Consider the following 22,629-nt stretch of genomic DNA (forward strand, 5'->3'; position numbering starts at 1 on the left):
AAGTGTGAAAAAGGCAGCAGCCTCTCATATACTTTAAAAGTGACTCTCCACATGCTTGTTTTATTTGCGAAAAATCACCTCCCCCCAATTTCATCATATTTACTGATGAAACCAAGAAGGACTAAGTTATTTAGAATGATCAGAACTCATTTTCAGACTGAAAGTCTTGATTTACAAGGGGAAGAGGGCAAAATGGTACATTTCAGCAGTTCGCTTGCACAAAAACAGACTTAATTCTCCTCCACAAAATATCTAATCCAGCAGAGACTTTAAATGAAAGACATCAGTGCTAAACAGTAAGTAGGTAATTGTGTACATACCTCTCTGATCTAAAAGAGAAAGTCTAGAAATAGCCAATTTCTTATACTTTCTACACATTTTCAACAGTGATACTACATATATTTGTGAGATTATTCTACTCTTACATGAAGTAGCAGAGTAAAACTAACCCCTGAAGTTATGAGTGGAAATTTGACTAAAAATGGCACTTACACATGCACACATTAGTTTCTGATTTGCTTTATTCACACACTTTAGTGTAAGCCTTGCAAACAAACTGCAAGACAGCCAAATTTGCATTCTGTGCAACTTTGCCCAAACTCATGTTTTTGTTATTTTGTACAAAGCAGAAGATTCCTCTTCATCTTCTTCTGCCACACTGCAGCAAAGTAAGAAGTCTTCTATGTACCTGTAAATTATGACATTTATGTCTACTTAAGTTACTTTTACAGCTTCTAATTTGCTCACAGCTCCATTACAAGTGAAGTTGAAAACATTTTTAAAAGACCAGTAAACCCAGACTCCCACATGCAAGTTCTTACAACTTATGAAAATAAATTCCTTTGAACTGACTAGCAGTCCAAATTAAATACCAGATGTGGTGTTTATAAAGCAGATATTAAGAATTCATATTGATTCCTTAAGTCAGCTAAGTGATAAGAGGAAAGGTAAATCCTCACTCCAAACATATTTGAAATTCGATCCCCTTCTGTATGACTGCACACTATATATTCGTGTCTACAACTTTAAATTTAAACAGTACTTTAATTACACTTAGGAATCTATATCCCCATTTTTAAAACAAGTTCTTTTACAGTGTAACGAGAATCCACAGAGTGGATTCTTCAAACTTCGTATTGACACCTGAACAGATTAAGAAACATTTTGAAGCAGTGTTGAGTAAATAATTTTGGTAAGCTGTAACACTGCCACATGCAAGGTATATTGTACTATAACAGCTCCAAATCCTTTATAAAAACCCAGCATTCCTTCTTCTCGTTTTATAGTATTTATGCAGTCTCTCATTCCCTCATATTGAGTATTGATCGGAAGCACTTCATAGCCCAGGTCTGTATTGTCAATTATAGTGCGTGTCCCTTGAATATGAAGGCGGTGTAAAACTGTCTCCAGTGGATAAAGCATGACATCAGCACAAAGGCTAGCAGCAAAGCTAGCAATAAGTTCTGGAAAATATGCATCCAGCATGCTCTGCACAGAAGTGGAGCTCTCAGTTGGAAGGTTGTGGGAATTATCCCTTTTCAGAACAAACAAAACAAGCTTCTGGACAATGGAACTGATGACATAGTGAAGAACTCCATGTAGAGCAGTTGGAAACATCAAGACCATCAGAGGAAGGAGACGCTTGCTATGGGGTACTCCCATGCCTACAACTCTGCCGATTCCTTCTTTCACGCAGTCCAGGATGCCAGGATTATCTCGAATTATTTCACTCTACAAGCACAAAGGAATAGTTACAACTTGTGCTGCCCATTTCATAACAATGCTGACATCCACTTTGACACTTTATCACCACTGAAGTTTATGAGAGAGTTACAGCTTTCCGTGCTATCGTATCTACACAGCTATTCTGATACAAATTCTTTGGTCTAACACTCTTGATAGCATTCAAATAAACTTGCTTTTAAGAAATGAACCCATCTTAAGGAGTCTTTATTTAATATACATTCCAGTTATTTCAGCCTACTGCTGAAATATCAGTCTGCAAAAAACAGTCACACACTGAAAGTGCCTACTTCTGGAGCAAAATGCCAGGAAGTATTTAGCTAATTTAAAAGTCCTTTTCTTTAAGGACTACAACCCTAGTCTTTGAACTTGAATGTGCATAGTAGAGACTTCCGTAACTAAGCTGAGTTGGTACATCATTTTTGATTTGAATATTATAGGTTCAGCTCCAAACACTTCCATCCCATTATCTGCATCTAAAATAGAACACTTCACCTGTGCTGCCTCTTAGAAAGATCAAAGAGATAGTTATGTTGTTCATGGAGTGAAAATACAGAATTCACTTAGTAATTATTTACTTCGTTATACTCCACCTATGACTGTACGATTAAGCTAAAGACATTGTTTCCCCTTCTAATGCTTATACAAACTCAGTGTTTTATCATCTCTAACATCCTAAACTCAGGATTTGGGAGCTCTCCTCAATGCCCAAGTCTCTTGAGTCCATGCCGGCTGTCCTGACCTCATGCCAGGATAAACCACCATAACATTCCTCAGTACTCTGGGGAAGGACTAACAGCCTGCAAAGACTTCATCGTCAGTCCATGCAGAAGAGAAACTAATTCAAATACTTGAGAATATAACGTTGTTCCAGACTTTAAGTACAAGTTAAGCATCATGGCCCCTACTGAATCCTCTTCTCCACGGTATCATTATAGTCACTGCATTTCAAAACCGTGCTTGTTTTTGTCAAACACGCCACCATGTGGTCTGAAACACTAAAGAAAATAACAGTAACGCGACAACTACAAATTTCTACCATTTACAGTCATTTTGATGAAATATATTTACTTGTCCAAGTGTGTCAAACTAATACTGTTGAACAGTATGTTTTATCAGAATTAAAACAATCAAGCTGTTAGTAACAAGTCACACAGTCTTTAACTTTTATAGTCTGCTATTGATCATTGTCCTCTTGCAGCACAAGAATATAACGTAAACCTAATAAGCCAAGCTGCCTCCCGCAGTGACTGATACAACTTAAATAAAATCTTCACAAATTCTATCATCACCTTTGTTGTGTTTTTAAAAAGAAAGCTCACGATGATGTTTCGAGGAACCAGAGAATACATTTCATACAGCATATATAAGCCTTCTCAGTAAAATAGTTGCACAAAGCTGAACCTACTAAGCCTAAAACCCTCAAATCTCAGTGGAATTATTTTCCTAAGCAACACTTTACAGAGATAATCACCTTTCTAAAAGGCTGGGGGAGATGCTGCTTTGGCTTTTTGTTTTCCTATTAAGCTGCTTTCTAGCAAAGAAACTTTATTACTTATTTTGCAAACAGCAGACAGGCTCTAAATCATGTTCACTTTTATAATTTACTGGTAAATATGTTCCCATGTCCAACACCACAGACATTCTTTCAGACAAAAATACAAGCAGTAAGGTACCTGAATAAAACATTCCATTCTGTGGCCTGCTATGAACTCAAGAAACATGAACAGCGTTCTACCACTGTTTCTAGTTCCATTATTATGGCATGTTCAGGGCAAAGCCAATCCCCAGGACCTAAGTTTCCTCAGTCAGCTTGCCCGTATGAGACCAATTAAATCTTCCCAAGGCTTCCACAAACTCAGAGATAAACTCAGGCTGGATTTACAAACACTATTTTCAAAACAATTCAACAGAAGAGAGGAAGAGGGTTTCTTAAATAGAGAGTAACTTTAGAGAATGCAACTTTGTTGTTGGGAGTCTATCTACATGGCCCCATGCATAGACATTTAATCTCCCTGTCCTGTTGGTCCACAACGTGACCAGTTCAGACAGAAGAGCCTTCCTAGTACCTTGTGGCTCCTTTAAGTTTGGATCCTCTGCACAGAGCAGAATCCTGTCCTTTATGAGTACCTGCGTCTAAAGTACATGCTGAAACTAAGAAACTGTAGAAATCAGCCTTGTTTGCCTCTTCTCCACAGAAAATGCACCATTTTGTAGACATACACCAGCAGTTGAACTGTAGGTTAAACAGCTGGGTCCAAACCAGTCCTGACAGTACTTACAACTTGTCTACGCTTTGAATGAAAATTATTTTGATGACTGAATGACGTGAGTGACTATCCTGCACCACACCCCACATGAGAGCTCTTTTTACAGTGAGAGTTGCATTAGTTGCACAAATATACTACCATGTTAATTAAGAGCAACTCACTATATAGAGATAACTGGAAGAATAACTCTGGACCACTTCTGCATAGCTAAACCCTGTCTCTTTCACCAGGAAGAGATGCAACAACTCACAGAAAGACAATCTGCAATACAGTGCTATGGGTTACTCTGTACAATTATAGAACAAGTTAAGCTGTATCCTAAGTGACAGGTCCCAGTATTTATTTTCATGGCTAAGGAAGAACTAGATGAAAATTTAAAAAAAGCTGACTGAATGAAAGCAGTCCTGAAATAGTAGAATTCAGTATTTTAGCAGAACAAAGCTGAATTACTGGAAAAACTTTATAGTTGTTATAGGGGAAAGGGTCACTGCAACAACTTGCCTAGCAAGTTTTAAAACCTTAACACAAGCAAATCTTCTTTACAGTTTATCTGCTAGAACATATATATGTAACTTGTCCTTATTTCATGGATAATATATTCCAACTATGTTAAATGTCCATTCTAATTCTAGATTTAGACTTAAGATAGCAAAACCAATATACACATCATAGTAAATATTTTTTATCTCAGTCAATAAGTCATACAACCTCAAGCAAAACAAATGCAACTACTGCATCATAGACCTGAATCCAAAGCCAAAGGCTCACTTCTCCACATTATCTAATCTATAAAGAGAGTAACAGTACCTTTTCAAATGTTGTAAATATATGTTACCTGTACAGTTTCAATCAGGCTTGCAGAATAAAAAGGCATTGCTATCACATGTGTTAAACTGTAGAAATTAACAAGATAAGGGTTAAGGTCATGACAATACTATCAGGTGTATATCAACTTTAATTGTAGCCAAATAAAGTTATCTACCCAAGTCATGCCTGACAAAGTTAAACTCAATTATTAAAATGCACATCAATAAATTGAGATAAACTTCAGTCTGAAGTGACTGTGATTGGACTGATTCAGGTGTCTCAGATAGCATAATTTAATTACTAAAAGAATCTAATAATTTAAATTACTCAGGTTCCATACAGATACCGGGATCTAGTAAGAGGAACTAACCTGTGAAAGTGGTGTATGCAATCAAGATTTTTCAAATTTTGGGGTTTTTGAACATTACTATTAGCACCCTGTCAATTAACCACAGCTGCAGATTAAACTAATGTACATTTAGTAGTTTTACTAATGTTTAGATAATAAGACATAGGGTAATGAGATAATAAGATAATAAGACACATGCTATACTCACCCTTTAAGTAGAAGGTGTCCACCTATCTGCTTGAGGTTCCATTTATGCGAAAGTTCCCTAAAAATAAAATATTTACTGTAACATGGATGATAACACGTTCTCCAGCATTTCTTCAATGGGTGTCAACATCCAGTTTTCATATTGGTGTTCTACTACCAGTTTACATTGCAAGATTTCCCATAGTGGAAAGATATCAGCTACACATTTGATAAATCATGCTTAACTCTTCAAAGTTATTCACACCTGTTAGATATTCTACCAAAAAAAAAAATTTCAATTATTAATAAGGTGTCTGTAGCTCTCACAGCTACTGGCTTTAGCATTCCACATTGATCTTGAATCCCTATGTACTAACTTTTAAAGCCATTTTCAGGGAATACTAGATTATTTTAAAATCTCAATAGTTTTCCTTTATCAACATATTTTATTATGTTTTGGTTTGGTTATGCTTTTCCTGTTTTTTGAGATTATGTTTACCCAGTTGTTTCTTTCCTGAAAACCTAAATCACACTCTGACACAGTTAGACAAGATCAAATCAAATACAAGAGGTCAAACTAGAAGATGCATAGTAGTTCTGTACAGACTTAAGTCTTTCAGTTTATGACCAATCTTTAGCATATACTGGTAAACCAAAATCCATGCGTTTAACACAAAGGTGACTTTAAAAAAAAAATCCCCTTAAAGTAGTATTTTTCAATTACATACTTCAAAATACGAACAGTGAACGTTAACTGCACTCCACTTGACAGAAAACGTAATCCCACCTAGCTCAAGATAACATTCAAATACCAAACATTTACCATACGCTTGGTAAATACTCTAGCTATGAGATAAATATATTTATGACTAAAATGTTGGACATGCTAAACTATGCATTTTTAGTAACAAACTATGAAGTGTTCAGCTTCAATTCTTGTCTAGGAATTGCACTCACCCACTACTGTAGTAACAACAACTCTAATCCAAGAAAGGAAACTCTACACTTTCTGAGGAACTGTGTTACTAGTAGGTATCACTTTCTCAAATACACATCAGTCACTAAGAGGAAGGGAAGACTATTTACCATTACGTATTTCAGACACTTGGATCACATCCAATGAACCACAATAATTAAAAAAATGTGGAAAATGAAAGCAGCCAAATTAATGTGTGAAAGCCTAACCTGTCAACCCACTAGGTATAACTATTCCTGCAGTAGAAGAACAATTATGGAATGAGTTTGTCTAGCACAGAACCACATTCAACTTGCCTCAAAAATGTTAACACCCATTTCTGGGCCTCTCTCCTAAAACAGGGGGATTCTTTGAAGATATTATGATATAGAATTGGAATTGACATCTCACTTCCTTGTGTCCTTTGGAGTTTGATAATGTAGTTAAATAACCTTTTAAATCAGATTTGCCAGCACTGCTGCTATAAGCAATAACCTTCACCCCCTTGTGATAGCCCAAACATGCATGCTACCATCAAAAAGGTAGGGAAAGCATCCAGTAGTGGAGTGGTGCATGTACAAGACAACCATTTTAGCCAGATCACTTCACCAGTCTAGTTCATTTTGTGATTGTTTGCGTACTGTGTTGGCACAAGGATGGGGAGGAATGAGGAAGGAACGAGCAGGTACTAGCAGAAAGGATTACTTCTTTTGGCAGAAGCACCAGATTACTTTTCAAGCTACTGATCAACTGGTCCACAAGAAAATCCCTGCTCACACTGGACAGAAATCAGAACTATGAAAATATAAACACTGCATCATATCTCATGAACTTAAGCATCCCCTACAGCAGTATTTAAAAACAAGAACACGTCACACACAGAGAAGAGTGTATGCCTGAGAAATTCAGTTACATATGAGACAGAGCTGACCAAAAAGCTTAAATACACATTCCACACAATTTAAGCATGAAATGCTTTTGACAAATGCCAGAACCTGCAAAGACTTACTTTTATTAGTATGTGTGCACGCATCATAACAGTATTTGATTCAGCCTGCCTGCCCTACTTATCTTTAAAACTAGGCCAGTTTCCATGACCCTTAAGTATTTTGTGTCTGTCCACACATGAAAAATAGGTAATTGTCTCTTCTAAAAGCTAACACAGTTCTCAAGCCCACTGGTCCATTCAAACCTAACTAGTCTTCATGGCAACTACTTGCCTGCCTCCCTAATATATTACCCAAGACAGGTCTTTATCATTTTACTGACTTCAGTGTGTGCCCTGCAACTGTTAAGTATCTCTTCCTAACTTTTGATTATCTCACAGTCTGCCTCCATTTTTAGTTACGTTATATAGTTTTAGTTACTTTATATAATAAACTCTCCCACACAACTTGTTTGCTCTTAAAATATCTGTAACAAAACTGACAACAAGTATTATTACAGTTGTCAGCCCCTACTGTTAGCTCTGGGCCATTATAAAACAAAACATGGATAAAAAGCCTTCTGACCAAAATTCTTTATCAGACTTGTATCTCAAAGCAGAACGACATCACAATGTTTTACCATAATCCTGGAGTTATAGTTCAGCATAAAAAGTAGGCAGAGTCACAAATAAAAATAAAATATTACTCAACTACTATGGCTGAAGATGGACACAGTGAAATAGAATGGTTAATATCTCTTTAAGTGAAGTCTCTCATTTCTAGTTGTAACCCCTTTATTATGAGAGTACCGAACAATGTACATATACTTGTTGGTAAAGGAGAAGACAAAGCTGACAGCCACATAGACTCTTATTTACCATGTGTCCTTATTTATTAAACACAGGCCATTCTATTTTCTCACCTATCAAAGACAGTGAAAATGTTCCATAAGATGTTAGTGCTGGCTCATTAGCCATGTGAATTTTCTGTATTTAGATTAATGAAACTAGGACTTTTTACTTTAGACATGGCATTTGCTAGTACTACACAATACAAACCAAAATACAAAAAGAAACTTATGAATTCTTTTAATACAGTGGAGTTCTACTGAAGATCAATTTGCTACGTTATTTATATACTTAGACCAGTAGACAGACATTCAAAACTTACAAACCTCCCAGAGTCTCTTGTTATTTATTAATTACAATGTCTTGGCAAAGACAACCACACTGTGCTGAAAACACCTATTCAATGTCTGACTGTTCTAGTCAAGTAAATTTTTTCAAAAACAACCTTCTATTTCTAACACTTTGAATATAAGTCAACAACTGATGATTAACTGGTTAGAAGCAGTAAAAAAAAAAGCATGCAATACCTTGGCAAAGGTGTAAATTCACTGATGATGCCTTCTGTTCCCAGGGTTATGCCTTGAACAATGAAAGTGCTGCCCATTCCTTTCCAGAGAGCTCTTGGACCCTGTGTTTTGAAATATGCAACATATTTTGATTCATGCAACACAAAACTCAAATCTTTTAATCTTACTAATTTTTATTAAATTTCAGAAAATTCAGACCACAAAGGACTACAGTTCTACCATTAAACTTCACTATGACCAAATTCAGGAGACAACTAACTTTTCAACTCTGAAGAAACTTTTGTTCAGTAATTTAAAACAGTTGTAAACAATTTTGGAGGCATATTTCTCACTGTTAATACTCTGTACTATAAACTTAACACCATTTTCTGTGGACAAAATGAGATCTCAAAACACATCGGAAAGAAATCCAGAAAGTCTTTTCTTACTGTCTTCTGATATGAGTTTCAGGATTGCCATTCCCATGCAGAATTGGAAATTCATGCAATACTATCTTTGGAAGTAGTAATTTGTATGATCCTTTTACCCACATAAGGACTACTTGGGTCACAACAACCCCATGCAGCGCTACAGACTGGGGGCGGAGTGGCTCAAAAGCTGCCTGGCAGAAAAGGACCTGGGGGTGTTGGTGGACAGCCGGCTGAGCATGAGCCAGCAGTGTGCCCAGGCAGCCAAGAAGGCCAACACCATCCTGGCCTGCATCAGGAATAGTGTGGTGAGCCGGACTAGGGAAGTAATCATCCCCCTGTACTCGGCACTGGTGAGGCCTCACCTCGAGTACTGTGTTCAGTTTTGGGCCCCTCACTACAAGAAGGACATTGAGGTGTTGGAGCGTGTCCAGAGAAGGGCTACAAAGCTGGTGAAGGGTCTGGAGGACAAACCTTATGAGGAACGACTGAGGGATCTGGGGTTGTTTAGCCTGGAGAAGAGGAGGCTGAGGGGAGACGTTATCACCCTCTACAACTACCTGAAAGGAGGTTTTAGAGAGATGGGAGCTGACCTCTTCTCCCTGGCGACAAGTGATAGGACAAGAGGAAACGGGTTCAAGTTATGTCAGGGCAGGTTTAGATTGGATATTAGGAAGCATTTTTTCACTGAAAGGGTTATTAAACATTGGAATAAGCTGCCCAGAGAGGTGGTGGATTCACCATCCCTGGAGGTGTTTAAGAAAAGGGTAGATGAGGTGCTTAGGGACATGGTTTAGGAGTGGTGGTGTTTTTATCAGGGTAGGTTAACGGTTGGACTTGATGATCTTAAAGGTCCCTTCCAACCTCACTGATTCTATGATTCTATGATTCTACTTATTTTCAGAATCCTAATAAAAAAATTGTTTCAGGGACCTTTTGTTTTCTGACATCTGCAAATCTTCCCCAAGAAATACTGTACTTAAAAAGATTATTGAAATAATTTACAATGATCTTCTTGAAACATTTCTGCAACCATAAAAACAAACCCTTAAAATGGCCATGTTTTTAACCACCAGTTACACAAAGTTAAAGATGTCAATGTACACATGCTATAGTAACCTTCACCGCTCAGATACAGCCTGACTGCAAATACTGACCTGTGTCTTATTGATGCTATACATAATATTGACAATAGTAAATGGAGTGAGATGATAATTCCGAGCATGATAGTTGACCTGTTAAAAATATAAATAATCTCAGTTTTATAAACAAACTTGCACATGTTACAATTCTAAATGAAAAAGCACTTACAAAATAAGCAATTTACCTCTGTAAAGGTCAGCTAAAGTGACTAGAATATGAATAAACTCACACTGAAATTTAGGGAAATGGGCAGAACTTTTAAGTATTTGTATGCTGAAAATGTTAAGAATAAAGCAAGCATGAACCAGAAAATAGTGGAAACAAAGCATCCTGCTTGTAAATGGAAGTTGCTCCACAGACTCTGAGACACTTACTGTAATTCATTTTCCACTACCCAAACAAAAATGAGTAAGAATGTTGAAGAGTAGTTAAATTTCAGAATGGAATACTTACACCCTACAAATAAAAACATATTAATGAGCAGTGTCGCCCTAAGAATTGTAAAGCTTCCTTATACTCTACTGTATAAGAAAACACAGAAATATCACAGTACACAGGAGCTCTGACTGGAAGAAGTAATATAACAGACATACCTGACACTGACGACGTAGAACAATGCAAGGATGTGCCAACACATTTTCTGTAAATAGGCTTTAAAAGAAAAGGGTATTTAAAGCATGGGAAGCCATCGTAAACTTAGTAAAACAGTCTTGTTAGTTTTCTCTAACAACATTAGATCAGTATTTGGAAAAGCTACACATTATCTAGTGAATTAATGAGGCATTTTGGATGGTCTGCCAATACTATAAAGGAACAAATATCAAAAAACCTGACACATACGTTCACTATGAAAAAGCCCACATATATATATACACATATAGTATGAATGCATTTTTATAGGCAAATCAATGTACCAGATTTCTTAAACTTTCCCTCTGCAAAACATTAGGGAACAAAAAAGGTCAGAACCAGAATTAGGGAAGGATTCATTTCCAGTGCTATGTTGATCCCACATACCGCATTATTAACCAAGACTCTCCTTAGGAGGGCCAGAGGATTGGTACTAACAGCTGACATTTTTTTCACCAGAAAATGCTACTGCCCAAAACCAACTCTCCCTCCACCCCTAGAAATGTTATTTCGATCAAACCTTCATATTAAAGTTCTCTCGGTTCTAAAGTAGGATTCCTGGTCACATCCACACAGAGAAACTTTTCATTTCATCTCAAAGTGCCTGAGTGATCAGAGTACTTACCTGTATGTGGTTCAAACCTGGGATACGATTAGAAAAGCAAAACCTCCAGGCTTTGTCTAAGCATCTCAAATAGCAGCTCTGACCACCAACCCACAGGATCATCTGATGTAGGTCTCTTACGAGGATTTTACTCTGGATAAACAAGTACTAATTGGCACAGAAAAGTACTGAGCCTGGAGTTTCATAACTATTAAGCTAATTAGTAGGTTGCTACTACCAGAAGAGGTTAAACTTGCCCTGTGCTCCAGCTGCTATCTAATAAGCCCACCTGGCAGCCAACTCAGCCTCATGAAAACTAACCTGTAACATCAGGTATTTTCTAGAAGATTTCTGACTTGAACCAGGTGTGTCTGACAAGTGATCTGCTACAAATGCAAAACCAGAAGCAGGGAGAATTGCTCTCAGCAATGATACAATGTTGATCAGCTCTCTTTCCCAAACCCAGACACTCATTTTAGTCCCAGTGGCCATGGTACTCAAGAGGTGGAAAACTGTCATGCTTGATTAAATCAAAGCATATAGTTCAAAAGGACAACTGAGCCACACTAACATATCTCTGCTTCTGAAGGAGATCAACATATTTATGACCTATGGCTCCACTCGTTTCCTGGTACTCTCCTGAGCTCATTCAGCTTGATAAGGTTGGAAAGAAATCTAATAACTTTTCCAGGCCTGGGGGGGGCGGGGGGGGCTAGCTCTTCCCCCTTCCCCCATCAACTCTATTTTAACAATGTGAACAGGCTTATCAAGGGGTCTGAATGACCTAGCTGAGCCACTGTAAGGGAAGCAGTGGGAGAAGAGGGGCAGGCAGATGGGATGATCTAACTTAAGCAACTCATTACTTGCCAAAAATGGTCATTCCTAGTTCTTCTTTATATCCCTTCCCTTTCTGGTCCAGTTAGCTGGTGCCTACTGGCTTTCACAGCTAGTCAACTCCAAGGTAAATCCACCTAACTGAAACAGGAAAAAAATAATCCAGCTCCTTCATTGATTTTGTCTTCTGGTTTAGTGATTCAAACTGGTTAAAAGAGGTTCTGATGGGATGTCAAGGGCAGTAAGAATGGGGTAAGTGGCAGGACAGGCTAGTAGTCAAGAAAAAGGTCCTCCCTCTTTAAGTAACAGCACCCTTTAAGAACCTTAACTGACATAGCTTCCCATGTTGATCCAACTGCTTAAGTGATACATGTACTCTCATGTTCTGAAGAGCAAAACAGACATAGCTTCCCATGTTGATCCAACTGCTTAAGTGATACATGTACTCTCATGTTCTGAAGAGCAAAACAGTCTTCTCGGAGAAGTCTCACATTCAGGTCAACAAGGAGTAAACCTTCTTTTAGTCTTAACTTTTTCAAGACAAAAATCCCCCACCTCCCACCCTTTCACAAGTTGCATCACTATGTTGACCAAGAAAAACCTAATTGGGTGAGCAGGCATCCTACATAAAATCCTAAGCTTATAATGATCTCAACTATTTAAGCTCAGAAAATGTTACTAAGCATGTTAAAGTCCATCACTTTCTCAAAAATACTATCAATAACCAGTGTCACCATAATAAAGAATAAAATGGTTATCGGACCACTTGGCTAGATCAACATTACTTTTCCTGGATACTTTTATAATATACTTGACATTCTCACTTTCTTAGGAAACACATTACCCAAAAAATATTAATGAGCGGCAAATGTGAAAACAGCTTTTTGGTATTATTTTCAGATTGCTCTGATAGGGTACACATATCCTGGGCATACCATGCAAAAGCCTTCTGTTTCTTATATTCACCGCTGATTAAGTGATTTTGAGAAACACTTCATTTAAAAGGAATAGAAACCTATATGGATTTCAGGTATTAGTTTCCTAAAGGCATTTCAACTGCATAAGTCTACTGGCATAAAAACACGCCACAGAAGCATACAAAGGGATAAGACAACTGCAGCTTTACTACTTCATCATCACTGAAAATTATTACACAACTCTTACCTTGCAAGGCCAATACCAAAGCCTGCAAATCTGTTCAACTGCTCTGAAAAAAAAAATGAAAACAGATTATACAGCAGCGATAATCACAAAGCGGGAAAAAATGCCATGTAGATGATCTGAAAAACTAATTTTATACTGTACTTGCTTCAGAAAATTACAAGCACTTAGCCACAACATTTATGGCAACTCAGCAAGAGAGAATATAAAAAATTATTCCCCCAGGAATATTTGCACTTTGGACTGCATTTGAGTTTGTACATACTTTTATAAATAAAATTATTTTTGTCTTAAAACAGCTGCAGGGGAAAACATAAAAAAGAGACAAAGTGAACGGTAAAACAGAGTATTTTAATATCTACATAAAAAAAGAATCTGACTCCAACCAACCACTGAAAAAGTTAGCATATGTAACAGTTTACAGTAATTCTGAAACATAAATTTAGATATCTGAAGTGAAATTAATTTTAAAAACACACACAGTAAAACGAGAGAAACTTTGGGAAAATTAACACAAAACGCAGTTGATGACATAACAAACATCAACACAATGAGTATTTTCAAGTCAGCTGTTTATCTCCACTGCTTCGCAAAAATCTAGTTACTAAAGAACTGTTAAAATTGCAACGAGAGTAATGGGTTCAATTTTCTGTTGTCTGGTACCAGACATCTACTTATTGGGAACGTTCAGAAGAGATTTTAAGAGTAACAGAACTGTAAAGGCAACTGCAAATTCATGTGCAGCCCTACAATCTACAGGGTGCAGGTGGGCTGTAAGCATGGGCAGTGCCGATAACTTCAGTGGAGCTCCACACAGATGTGGCAGCCCTCCTAAGAGGAATGGTAAGACTCTCTCCACTTGCAGAAGCTGGACTTAGTATACAGTAACTCCTCATCAGTCCTTGAATATGCAGAATCAACATACCCTCCATGTGTAGATAAGACAAAAAAAAAAGGTAGAGTCCAAGTATGTGAGAATATTTAAGAAGTAGTTTACGTAATGCTTGCATGGATGAAAGTCCAGCTAAGGGTTGTACTCACAAGACCTGAACAAAAACAATGCACTACAGCTTAAAAAAAAAAAAAAGACTCACCCTTTAACCCAACGTGATTTTAAATAAGTTAGTGTTTCATAAAACTTTTGATACTCAAGTGTATACAAACAGCACCAGAACACCCTTTTAATTAATGGAGATACCGTTCAGTAGCCTAGATTTATCAAGTTTTTCTTAATTCACCTCACTTTCACAAAGAATACTGCAATACTGTACTTCTGAGGGTTTCTGTTCAGTTTCCCAACAATTACTGGTAGAGACTTGAACACGGTTGCTCCCTCAAATTCTACCAGCTCCTCCACTATGATACACGGAGCAGGGATTTACTTAAAGCAGCTCATGCCGTACCCCTTGCACTTTTCCAACGTGACAATAATGAACGCAGAAGACACAAAGCCTAATACATCAGGACCGACACATTGTAAGACCCGAAGGTACTCCTTGCCCTTACAGAAGACGGGATATTTCTGCCGGATATCATTTACACGGGCAAGGCGCAGCTGACCGCAGGCTGCTTAACTAGAAGCCGCAGGGTGCGTTCTGGCACTCTCGATCATATTTGGGTGTTAACTACGTGGTGCTACACTGCGAAGCGGCTGCTGGAGTGCAACAGGCGACGGACCGCGTTCTCTTCCTTCTAAAGGACTTCCCCCCGCCCCGGCGCTTCAGCATCGCCAGCCCGCGGCTGCAACGCCTCCCCGGACCGGCGCGGCGGAGGCCAGCGCCAGCAAACCCCGGCGGCGCTCGAAGGGGCGCGGCCAGGCCGCGGGGCAGCCCATGGCCGCCGCCAGCTCGCCCTTGCCCGCCTCGGCGGGTCACCCGCTAACGGGCGGCCGCGGCGCCGCCCGGGGAGGGCGGGGCCCGGGGGGACAAGCGAGGGACAGGCGGAACGGCGAGAAGCCGGTTGCCCCCCACCGCGCCCTCCCTTACCGGCGCCAGGGCCGCCCGCCCCGAGGTTGGGCTCTTCGTTGAGGCCGGCGCCCCCCAGGGGGGTCCCCGCCCCGTACGGCGGCGTCTTCTCCCCCCAGTGCAGGTTGCGGCTGCCGGGGATGTCGGGCGGGCTGGTCACCCAGTGGCCTAGCTCCGAGGCGCTGCCGAAGGGCCTGGCGCCAGGGCCAGGCTCCTCCCGGCCGCCCCCGCGGTAGCCCAGGCCGTCGAAGCCCTCGGGGCGCCGCGGGTGCATGGCGGGAGGCGGGGGGAGGGAGGGGACCGCGCACAGGCCGACACCGACGGCGGCTGAGCCCGCACCCAGACGCCCCGGTCGCCACTTCCGGCCGCGGAGCGGAGGGGCTGCGCCCTGCTGAAGCTGAGGACGAGGCCACGTGATCGGGGAGAGGGCGGGGCCGGCCGTTGGCTGGGCCAATCGCGTCCCTCTCCCTGCCCGGCTCGGGGAGGAGGGAGGTGGGCGGAGGGGTCAGCGGGGAAGGACGTGGCACGGGGCTGGAGGCGGAGGGCGGGCGAGGGCGCCCCCTGCCGCTCCGGCGGGCCGGCCCGGGCGAGCGGGACCGCGTCGGGTGTGAGGAGTTCTGCGCGTCCCTGGCTTTCCTGTGGGGGCTAACGGGAGCCCCGATACATTCCTCGTGTGCAGAGAAGCCCCGTGCCAGCACAGCTCCCAAGCCCTTCTCCCTGGAGAAACGAGCAGGCTCACCTGTGGGACCGTGGGTGTTCCCCCTTCGCCACTCAGAGAGGTTTCTGTCGTGAGGCAGTGCGGGCCTGACCACCTTCCCTGTGGGTTTGGCACTCTCTCAGGTCCTCCTGCTGGGAGAAGCCCATCAAGGCCTCCCACAGCTAGGTCTCTGTCTGACCCACCAGCTTTAACTTCTTTTTTACACACCAGGTTAAACCAGCATTAGTCCGTTCACGTCTAAGTATAGCACAGGTGGCCGGAGTCATGCACCGCTTTGTGCTTTCCCACCATTATGGGCCTATCGAGCTCCTCACAGTGTACTTGGGGATGGTTTCTTCTGCTTCTGCCCTTAAATACCAGTTTCATTTCACCAGTAGGGCTTCAGGTATTTTCCAGTAACCAGGATGAGGAGTCGGCACCCGTGTTTGACGTGGGAAGAGCAGAACCCCATAGAACAACAGCACTTTTGTCCTGCAGTCACACACAGCCCGCGCGGACCCTCCCTCTGTCTATGTCCATTTTTATTGGGCCACAATGTTTTCCTTGTTAACTGAAAGTCCGCTCAGAACGTTGTGTTTTAATGTTGTAAGCTAAAAAATACAGGCAGAAGAACCAATTGCGTCTGCAGGCAGAGGCCAAAACATTGCACCACTCTTTGGGGTAATTATCAGTATTAAAACCAACCAGGTTACTTTTGTTTCTAAAACAGGTTCAGCCTGGAACAGGTCAATAAGTATTGGAATATACATATATTTAAGGATATGTGGTGGTCTGATCATGCAACCTTACACATGAAGGAGGTGGCTCTGGATCTTACAGGAATGATGGATTTGAGAGTAAATGCTGCTCATTAAAGAGCAGAGCAGTGTATTATTGGTAACACAGCCTGCAGTAGGATGGTGACAGCCTGAATAATGAAAATGTTTTACACTCTGAAATAAAGGTACAACATAGCTGTACACTTGTTTGTTACATGCTTTTAGTCCCCTTCAAAGCCATGGAAATCATAGAATCATGGGTTGGAAGGGACCTTTAAGGGTTGTCTTGTCCAACCTTCCCTGCAATAAGCAGAAACATCTTCAACTAGATCAGGTTGCTCAGAGCCCCATCCAACCTGACCTTGAATGCTTCCAGGGATGGGGCATCTACCACCTCTCTGGGCAACCTCTGCCAGTGTTTCACCACCCTCACTGTAAAAAATTTCTTCCTTCTATCTAGTCTAAATCTACCCTCTTTAAGTTTAAAGCCATTGCCCCTTGTCCTATAACAACAGGACCTACTGAAAATTCTGTCCCCATCTTTCTCACAAGGCCCTTTTAGGTACTGAAAGGCCATAATAAGGTCTACCTGGAGCATTCTCTTCTCCAGGTTGAACAACTCCAACTCTCTCAGCCTGTCCTCAATGGAGAGGTGCTCCAGCCCTCTGATCATTTTTGTGGCCCTCCTCTGGGCCCTGCTCTAACAGGTCCATGTCTTTCCTACACTGAGCACTCCAGAGCTGGACACAGTACTCCAGGTGGGGTCTCACAAGAGCTGGGTAGAGGTGCAGAATCACCTCCCTTGACCTGCTGGCCACGCTTCTTTTGATGCAGTCCAGGATATGGTTGATCTTGTGGGCTGCGAGCACACATTGCTGGCACATGTCCAGGTGTTCATCCACCAGTACCCTCAAGTGCTTCTCTGCAGGGTTGCTCTCAATCCCTTCATCCCCCAGTCTGTATTGACACTGGGGATTGCCCTAACTGAGGTGCAGGACCTTGCACTTGGCCTTGTTGAACCTCATGAGGTTCACATTGGCCCAGTCCTCAAGCCTGTCCATATCCCTCTGGATGACATCCTGTCCCTCAGGTGTGTCAACCACATTACTTAGCTTGGTGTCATCAGCAAACTTGCTGAGCCTGCACTTGATCTCACTGCCTATGTCGCTGATGAAGATATTAAACATTACTGATGAAGCTATTAAACAGCACTATTAAACAGAAATGCAAGTGTGGGATCTATGCCCTCTACACAGCATCCCCAGAGCAGCTTCTGGTGTTTGTCTGACCATGTGCCTATGGCACAGAACTTATTTTCAAATAATTCAACAGAAGTTTGGGCTGATTTCTTTTGTTTTAAAGAAAACATAGATAAAAGAGAACAATTCAGAGGTTTGCTTTTGTAGTGAGAATGAACTGGCAGCAGGCTAAGCGCACTGAGCACTGATTACAGTAAGACACAGAGCTTATGTGCTAATCATCCCTTCAATTAAATTCCCATGTGACCTAATACAGGGCCAGGCACGCCGTTTCTGTGTGTGGTTGCTGCCCTCTCTTGGCGTCATGACCAGCCTACAGGAGAGAAAAAAGAAGTTTGTCAAGAAGAGAAAGCAGCAAACCACGCTTACTCAGAGAATATGGGAGAAAGATTGTTTTTCCAAAGAAAAGTGCAATCTTTTTCCACATTGGAAAAATAATACAGACCTGCTGTCTTTTCTAAAACAAGGCTCATTGACTCAGTACATCTGTGAAAGAAAGAATTGATCTGGGTGAGGAAACTGTATGTCACAGGTAAACATCACCTATTCCTATACACCATTATATACACCTACCAACTACCATACCCCTTCTCGCCCATAAAAGCAATTTTCTGAAAAAGAGGGATCTTTTGTTTTTCTGTTCCTTCAAGAATACTTGAGCAGACTTCCAAGGCATTGTCTCACTTTCCTTCTACAAAGATTTCTATCCGTAATGTGAGAAAGGCTGAAAGAGAACAGGATCCTGTGAGCAATCGTAATTCTTAGTGGAAATAGGAGCTTCATTCTTTAAGACAAATCTCCTCCCCGCTTTAACGTCAAGAAGAGGAGCCTGTGTCATTCAGGATCCTATATGCAAGGTAAAGAAATGCATCCCACATAGCAGCTTACTATCAACTCTGTGTATACACACATAGCTTACTATGAGCCTACGTGTTCACAGGCTGTGCATGCAGGGCATCTGTTCTCTAGGAAGCTGTAAACAGGCAGCAATCTGATTATTCAACGGGGAATGCTTTTTCACATGCAAGACTTCATTGTCCATCTTATTCAATATCTCACCTACACAAGAAAACACAAATTACCTTTTCTGTCTACACATATCTAACACCTGGCTTATGCTGCTTGCTTGCACCGGTGTGTGTCTTTGCACTGGTACACATAGCTCATCTTTTGGGTACTTCTTGCACTTCTTTTTCTTTCCATCCTCCTTGCTTCTGTGCATACAAGTGCTCTCACACATGGTGACAGGCAGAAGCAGGTTACACCAGTGGAGAGGGCTGCTCTCAGTGCAACGTGCTCAATCAGCAGAGTGGATATTCTGAGCAGATTTTACTCGGCTTTCTCTGGTAAGTCCTGCAGAATTAAAATCTACATTTCTGTTGGAAAACAAGGTTGTTAGCTATTGCTCTGTTATCTGGTTAGGACAAGACTAGACTGAAAAGCTGCTGACTTAGGTTTGATTTACACCTTGTGTTCAAGAGCTGCACAGTCAGTAGCTGCCCTCTGGTTGATATAATGGAAGATGGTGTCTATGCTGGGAGGCAGCCTGAGTTTTCCAGCAGCACAGTTTGAAAGAGGTTTAAGTTGGGTCTATGTATTGGATTTGTGTCACTGCAGGAGAGGCTTCTGTAAGAAGCCACCAGGAGCTGCTCCTACATTGGACACGGCCAGTTCCAGCTGGTTCCCTGGCAGACCCACCGCAGGCCAAAGCTGAGCCCATCAGCAAAGTTGGTAGTGCCTCTGTGAGAATGTATTTAAGAAAGAGTAAAAACCACTGTACAGCAGTTGCGACAGAGGAGTGCGGATATGTGAGAGAAACAGCCCTGCAGACACCAAGGTCAGTGAAGAAGGAGAGGGAGGAGGTGCTCCAGTTGCCAGAGCAGAGATCCCCCTGCAGCCTGTGGAGGAGACCATGGTGACAGAGGAGACCATGGTGAAGCAGATATCCACACTGCAGCCTGTGGAGAACCCGACACCACAGCAGGTGGGGGTGTCCTGGGGGAAGCTGCAGCCCAGAGCCCATACCAGAGCAGGTTTTCTGTTAGGAACTGCAGCCCATGGGGGTCCTGCGCTGGAGCAGGTTTATCCTGGAGGACTGTATCCCATGGAAAGGACTCATGCTTGAGCAGTTCTTGAAGAACTGCAGGCTGTGGCAAGGACCCATGTTGGAGTACTTCATGAAGGACTGTCTCCCATAGTAGAGACCCTATGCTGGAGCAGGGAAGGAGCAGCACAGGGGAAGTGTTATGAACTGACCCCAGCCCCCATTCCCCATTCCCCTGTGCTGCTCAGGAAAAGGAGGTAGAAGAGTCAGGAGTGAAATTGAGTCTGGAAAGAAAGAGGAGGGAGTGAAGGAAAGGTGTTCTAAGATTTTTTTTTTTTTTCTCACCATCCTACTCTATTTTTAATTGGCAATAAATTAATCTTCCCCAAGTTGAGTCTGTTTTGCCTATGATGGTAACTGGTGAGGGATCTCCCTGTCTTTATCTCAACCCACAAGCTCTTTCATCTTATTTTCCCTTCCTACCTTATTGAGGAGGGTGAGTGAGAGAGTGGCTGGGTAGGCATCTGGCAGCCAGCCAAGGTCAACCCACCACAGTCCTTTCTGGTACCCAAAGTGGGGCTGTCAAGGAATTCAAGATAAGGACAGTAAATGGGAGAGATAATGGGCAAAAGTCTGACTGGACATTTCCAGAAACTGGAATAATTGTGGGGCATTTTTGTTGTTGTAATGTGGTGATGGGGCAAGGGGTGGAGTGTGTGTAAGTTGTCCAACTTTGTCAGGGTTGTGATGGTGTTATTTTCACTTTGGTGTGGGGAATTATTTTTGTTGATGTAAGTGAAGCTTGTGAAGATTGTGTGATAAAGAGATGTTTTAATGATAATTCTTAAGTATGTGTTTCACAGAGGCTGGAGGTGGAATGTACTGGGTTTACATTAATGGGCCAGGAGGCCCCATGGGATTAAAACCCTGTTGGGGTGAAGCATGACATGCTCATTTATTATGGTTTGAGAAACTCACAACAATTTATTGTTGTTTAGACAACCATTCTATCACCCGATGACCCATCCCCACCCGGGAAAGGGAATTGGGGAAAAACCAAGGAAACCCAGGGGTTGAAATAAAAACATATTTAATAGAATAATATTAGATAATTAACATTAATAGCACTAAAGAACCAATATTGATCCTGATACCAATACAGAATATACAAAGACTATACCCAGCCCATTCTATCAGTAGGAAGCTGTGCACTACCAGCAGTGGACAGCAAATGTTGGATGCTGCGAGCGTGATGGCTTCAGGAGGAATGGAAATGCTCAGGGGTCCGGCACTGGGGGAAGAAATTCTCAGGATGACGCCATCAAGGAAGAGAGAGAGCACTTTGCAGCAAACTTTCTAATTTAAATTGAATGTGATGTTCATGGTATGAAACAATCCTGTTGGCCAGCTTGGGTCAAGTGCTCAGGTTTTCCTCCTCCTCATGCCTGCACCCGGCTAACTTGAAAACACTGACACCTTGAAACCCACACACCATAGCTGGCTATAAAGTAAATATTTTCACAAATTCAGACACTGGAGTCTTCTAAAAGTGCATTTTTTCCCAAGCATCAGAAGAGAAATTAGTCCTGTCTCTCTCAACCCAGGACATCATGTCATGACTTAGCAACTCTCCTTGTCACAACTAATACATGACTTGTGGGATCTCAGGAAATTCTTAAGACAGAAGTATTCCCTCCTTTCTCACCCTTTTAGCCTACAAGTTTGGAGAAGGTCAGCAAAACCTGTCAATTTTGTTGGTAAATACAGGGCTTGGGTCTGGAACCTTGTGCCTCTGCTACTTTAGAAATTGAAATACTTTACACCCTAGGAAAATAGTTTGGTAACTTTTTTTAAGGGCACACGAAGCAAAATTTGCAAGAATATATCACAGGCCAAAAAACAGGGCCAATTCTCCTTAAAGCCTATAGCATTTTCCTCAAGGACACAAACTTCCATAACCAAATGGGAGCACTTCACTGTTTAAAAGGTCCGATAAACGGCAAGCAGTCTGAACTCCACCTCAGTCTCAGCCCTGAAAATTACATGATATATTTGATGCTACATTTAGTTTTGAACGGAGATAAACTTCAGGTGACCTTTAGTGAAATACTCACAGAGGACCATGGAGGTCCTCCTATGAAGGACCTATTTCTCGTTGTCTTACTGGACAGCGGAGGCTCCAACCTTTAAAACGTCTTCCAGAAGGCCGTCTTTGTGATGACAGGAACATGTAGATGCTTGTCATTTTTGAATGAAGGGTATTTATTTCAGTGCCTAAGTGTAGATCTCTAGAAGCCTCATTTTAATGTCTGTTTTTTAATTTCACCATTAGACCCTGCTGTCATCATGCAGATTCATGTGCAGGGATAGACAGGGTCAGTGGAGTGCTACCCAGCTGCTCCACGTCAATTGTCCTCTGTTGGCAGAGAAAAAGGATGACAGAGAGGTGGAAGCGTACTATTCTCTGACAGGCTCTAAGAAGCATTGGGTGGACAA

The 22,629-nt window shown here is 41.6% G+C and overlaps 1 protein-coding gene across 1 annotated transcript; it reads right to left on the bottom strand.

Annotated features, from left to right (window-relative positions):
* Positions 1 to 503: 503 nt before the first annotated feature.
* SLC25A46 (solute carrier family 25 member 46) lies at positions 504 to 15,700 on the bottom strand. The gene is made up of 8 exons (XM_082497158.1): positions 15,376 to 15,700; positions 13,394 to 13,436; positions 10,755 to 10,812; positions 10,176 to 10,253; positions 8,612 to 8,712; positions 5,378 to 5,434; positions 4,849 to 4,906; positions 504 to 1,731 (listed from the first exon to the last, which is right to left on the bottom strand). Exons 1-8 carry the CDS (start codon positions 15,626 to 15,628, stop codon positions 1,153 to 1,155), a joined length of 1,227 nt encoding a protein of 408 aa, XP_082353284.1. The 5' UTR covers positions 15,629 to 15,700; the 3' UTR covers positions 504 to 1,152.
* Between the last annotated feature and the right edge of the window lie 6,929 nt (positions 15,701 to 22,629).

The sequence above is a fragment of the Vanellus vanellus genome (genome assembly GCF_965231255.1).
Source record: "Vanellus vanellus genome assembly, chromosome: Z".
In the NCBI taxonomy this organism is placed as follows: Eukaryota; Metazoa; Chordata; class Aves; order Charadriiformes; family Charadriidae; genus Vanellus; species Vanellus vanellus.

Excerpts from the sequence above, each read along its gene's own strand:
- SLC25A46 (XM_082497158.1), bottom strand. The coding sequence starts at position 15,628 with ATGCACCCGCGGCGCCCCGAGGGCTTCGACGGCCTGGGCTACCGCGGG. Across the intron at positions 13,437-15,375 it reads GGCGGGCGGCCCTGGCGCCG|AGCAGTTGAACAGATTTGCA; the intron begins GTAAGGGAGGGC and ends TTTTTTTTTCAG. Across the intron at positions 4,907-5,377 it reads GGACACCTTCTACTTAAAGG|TTTAACACATGTGATAGCAA; the intron begins GTGAGTATAGCA and ends TAATTTCTACAG.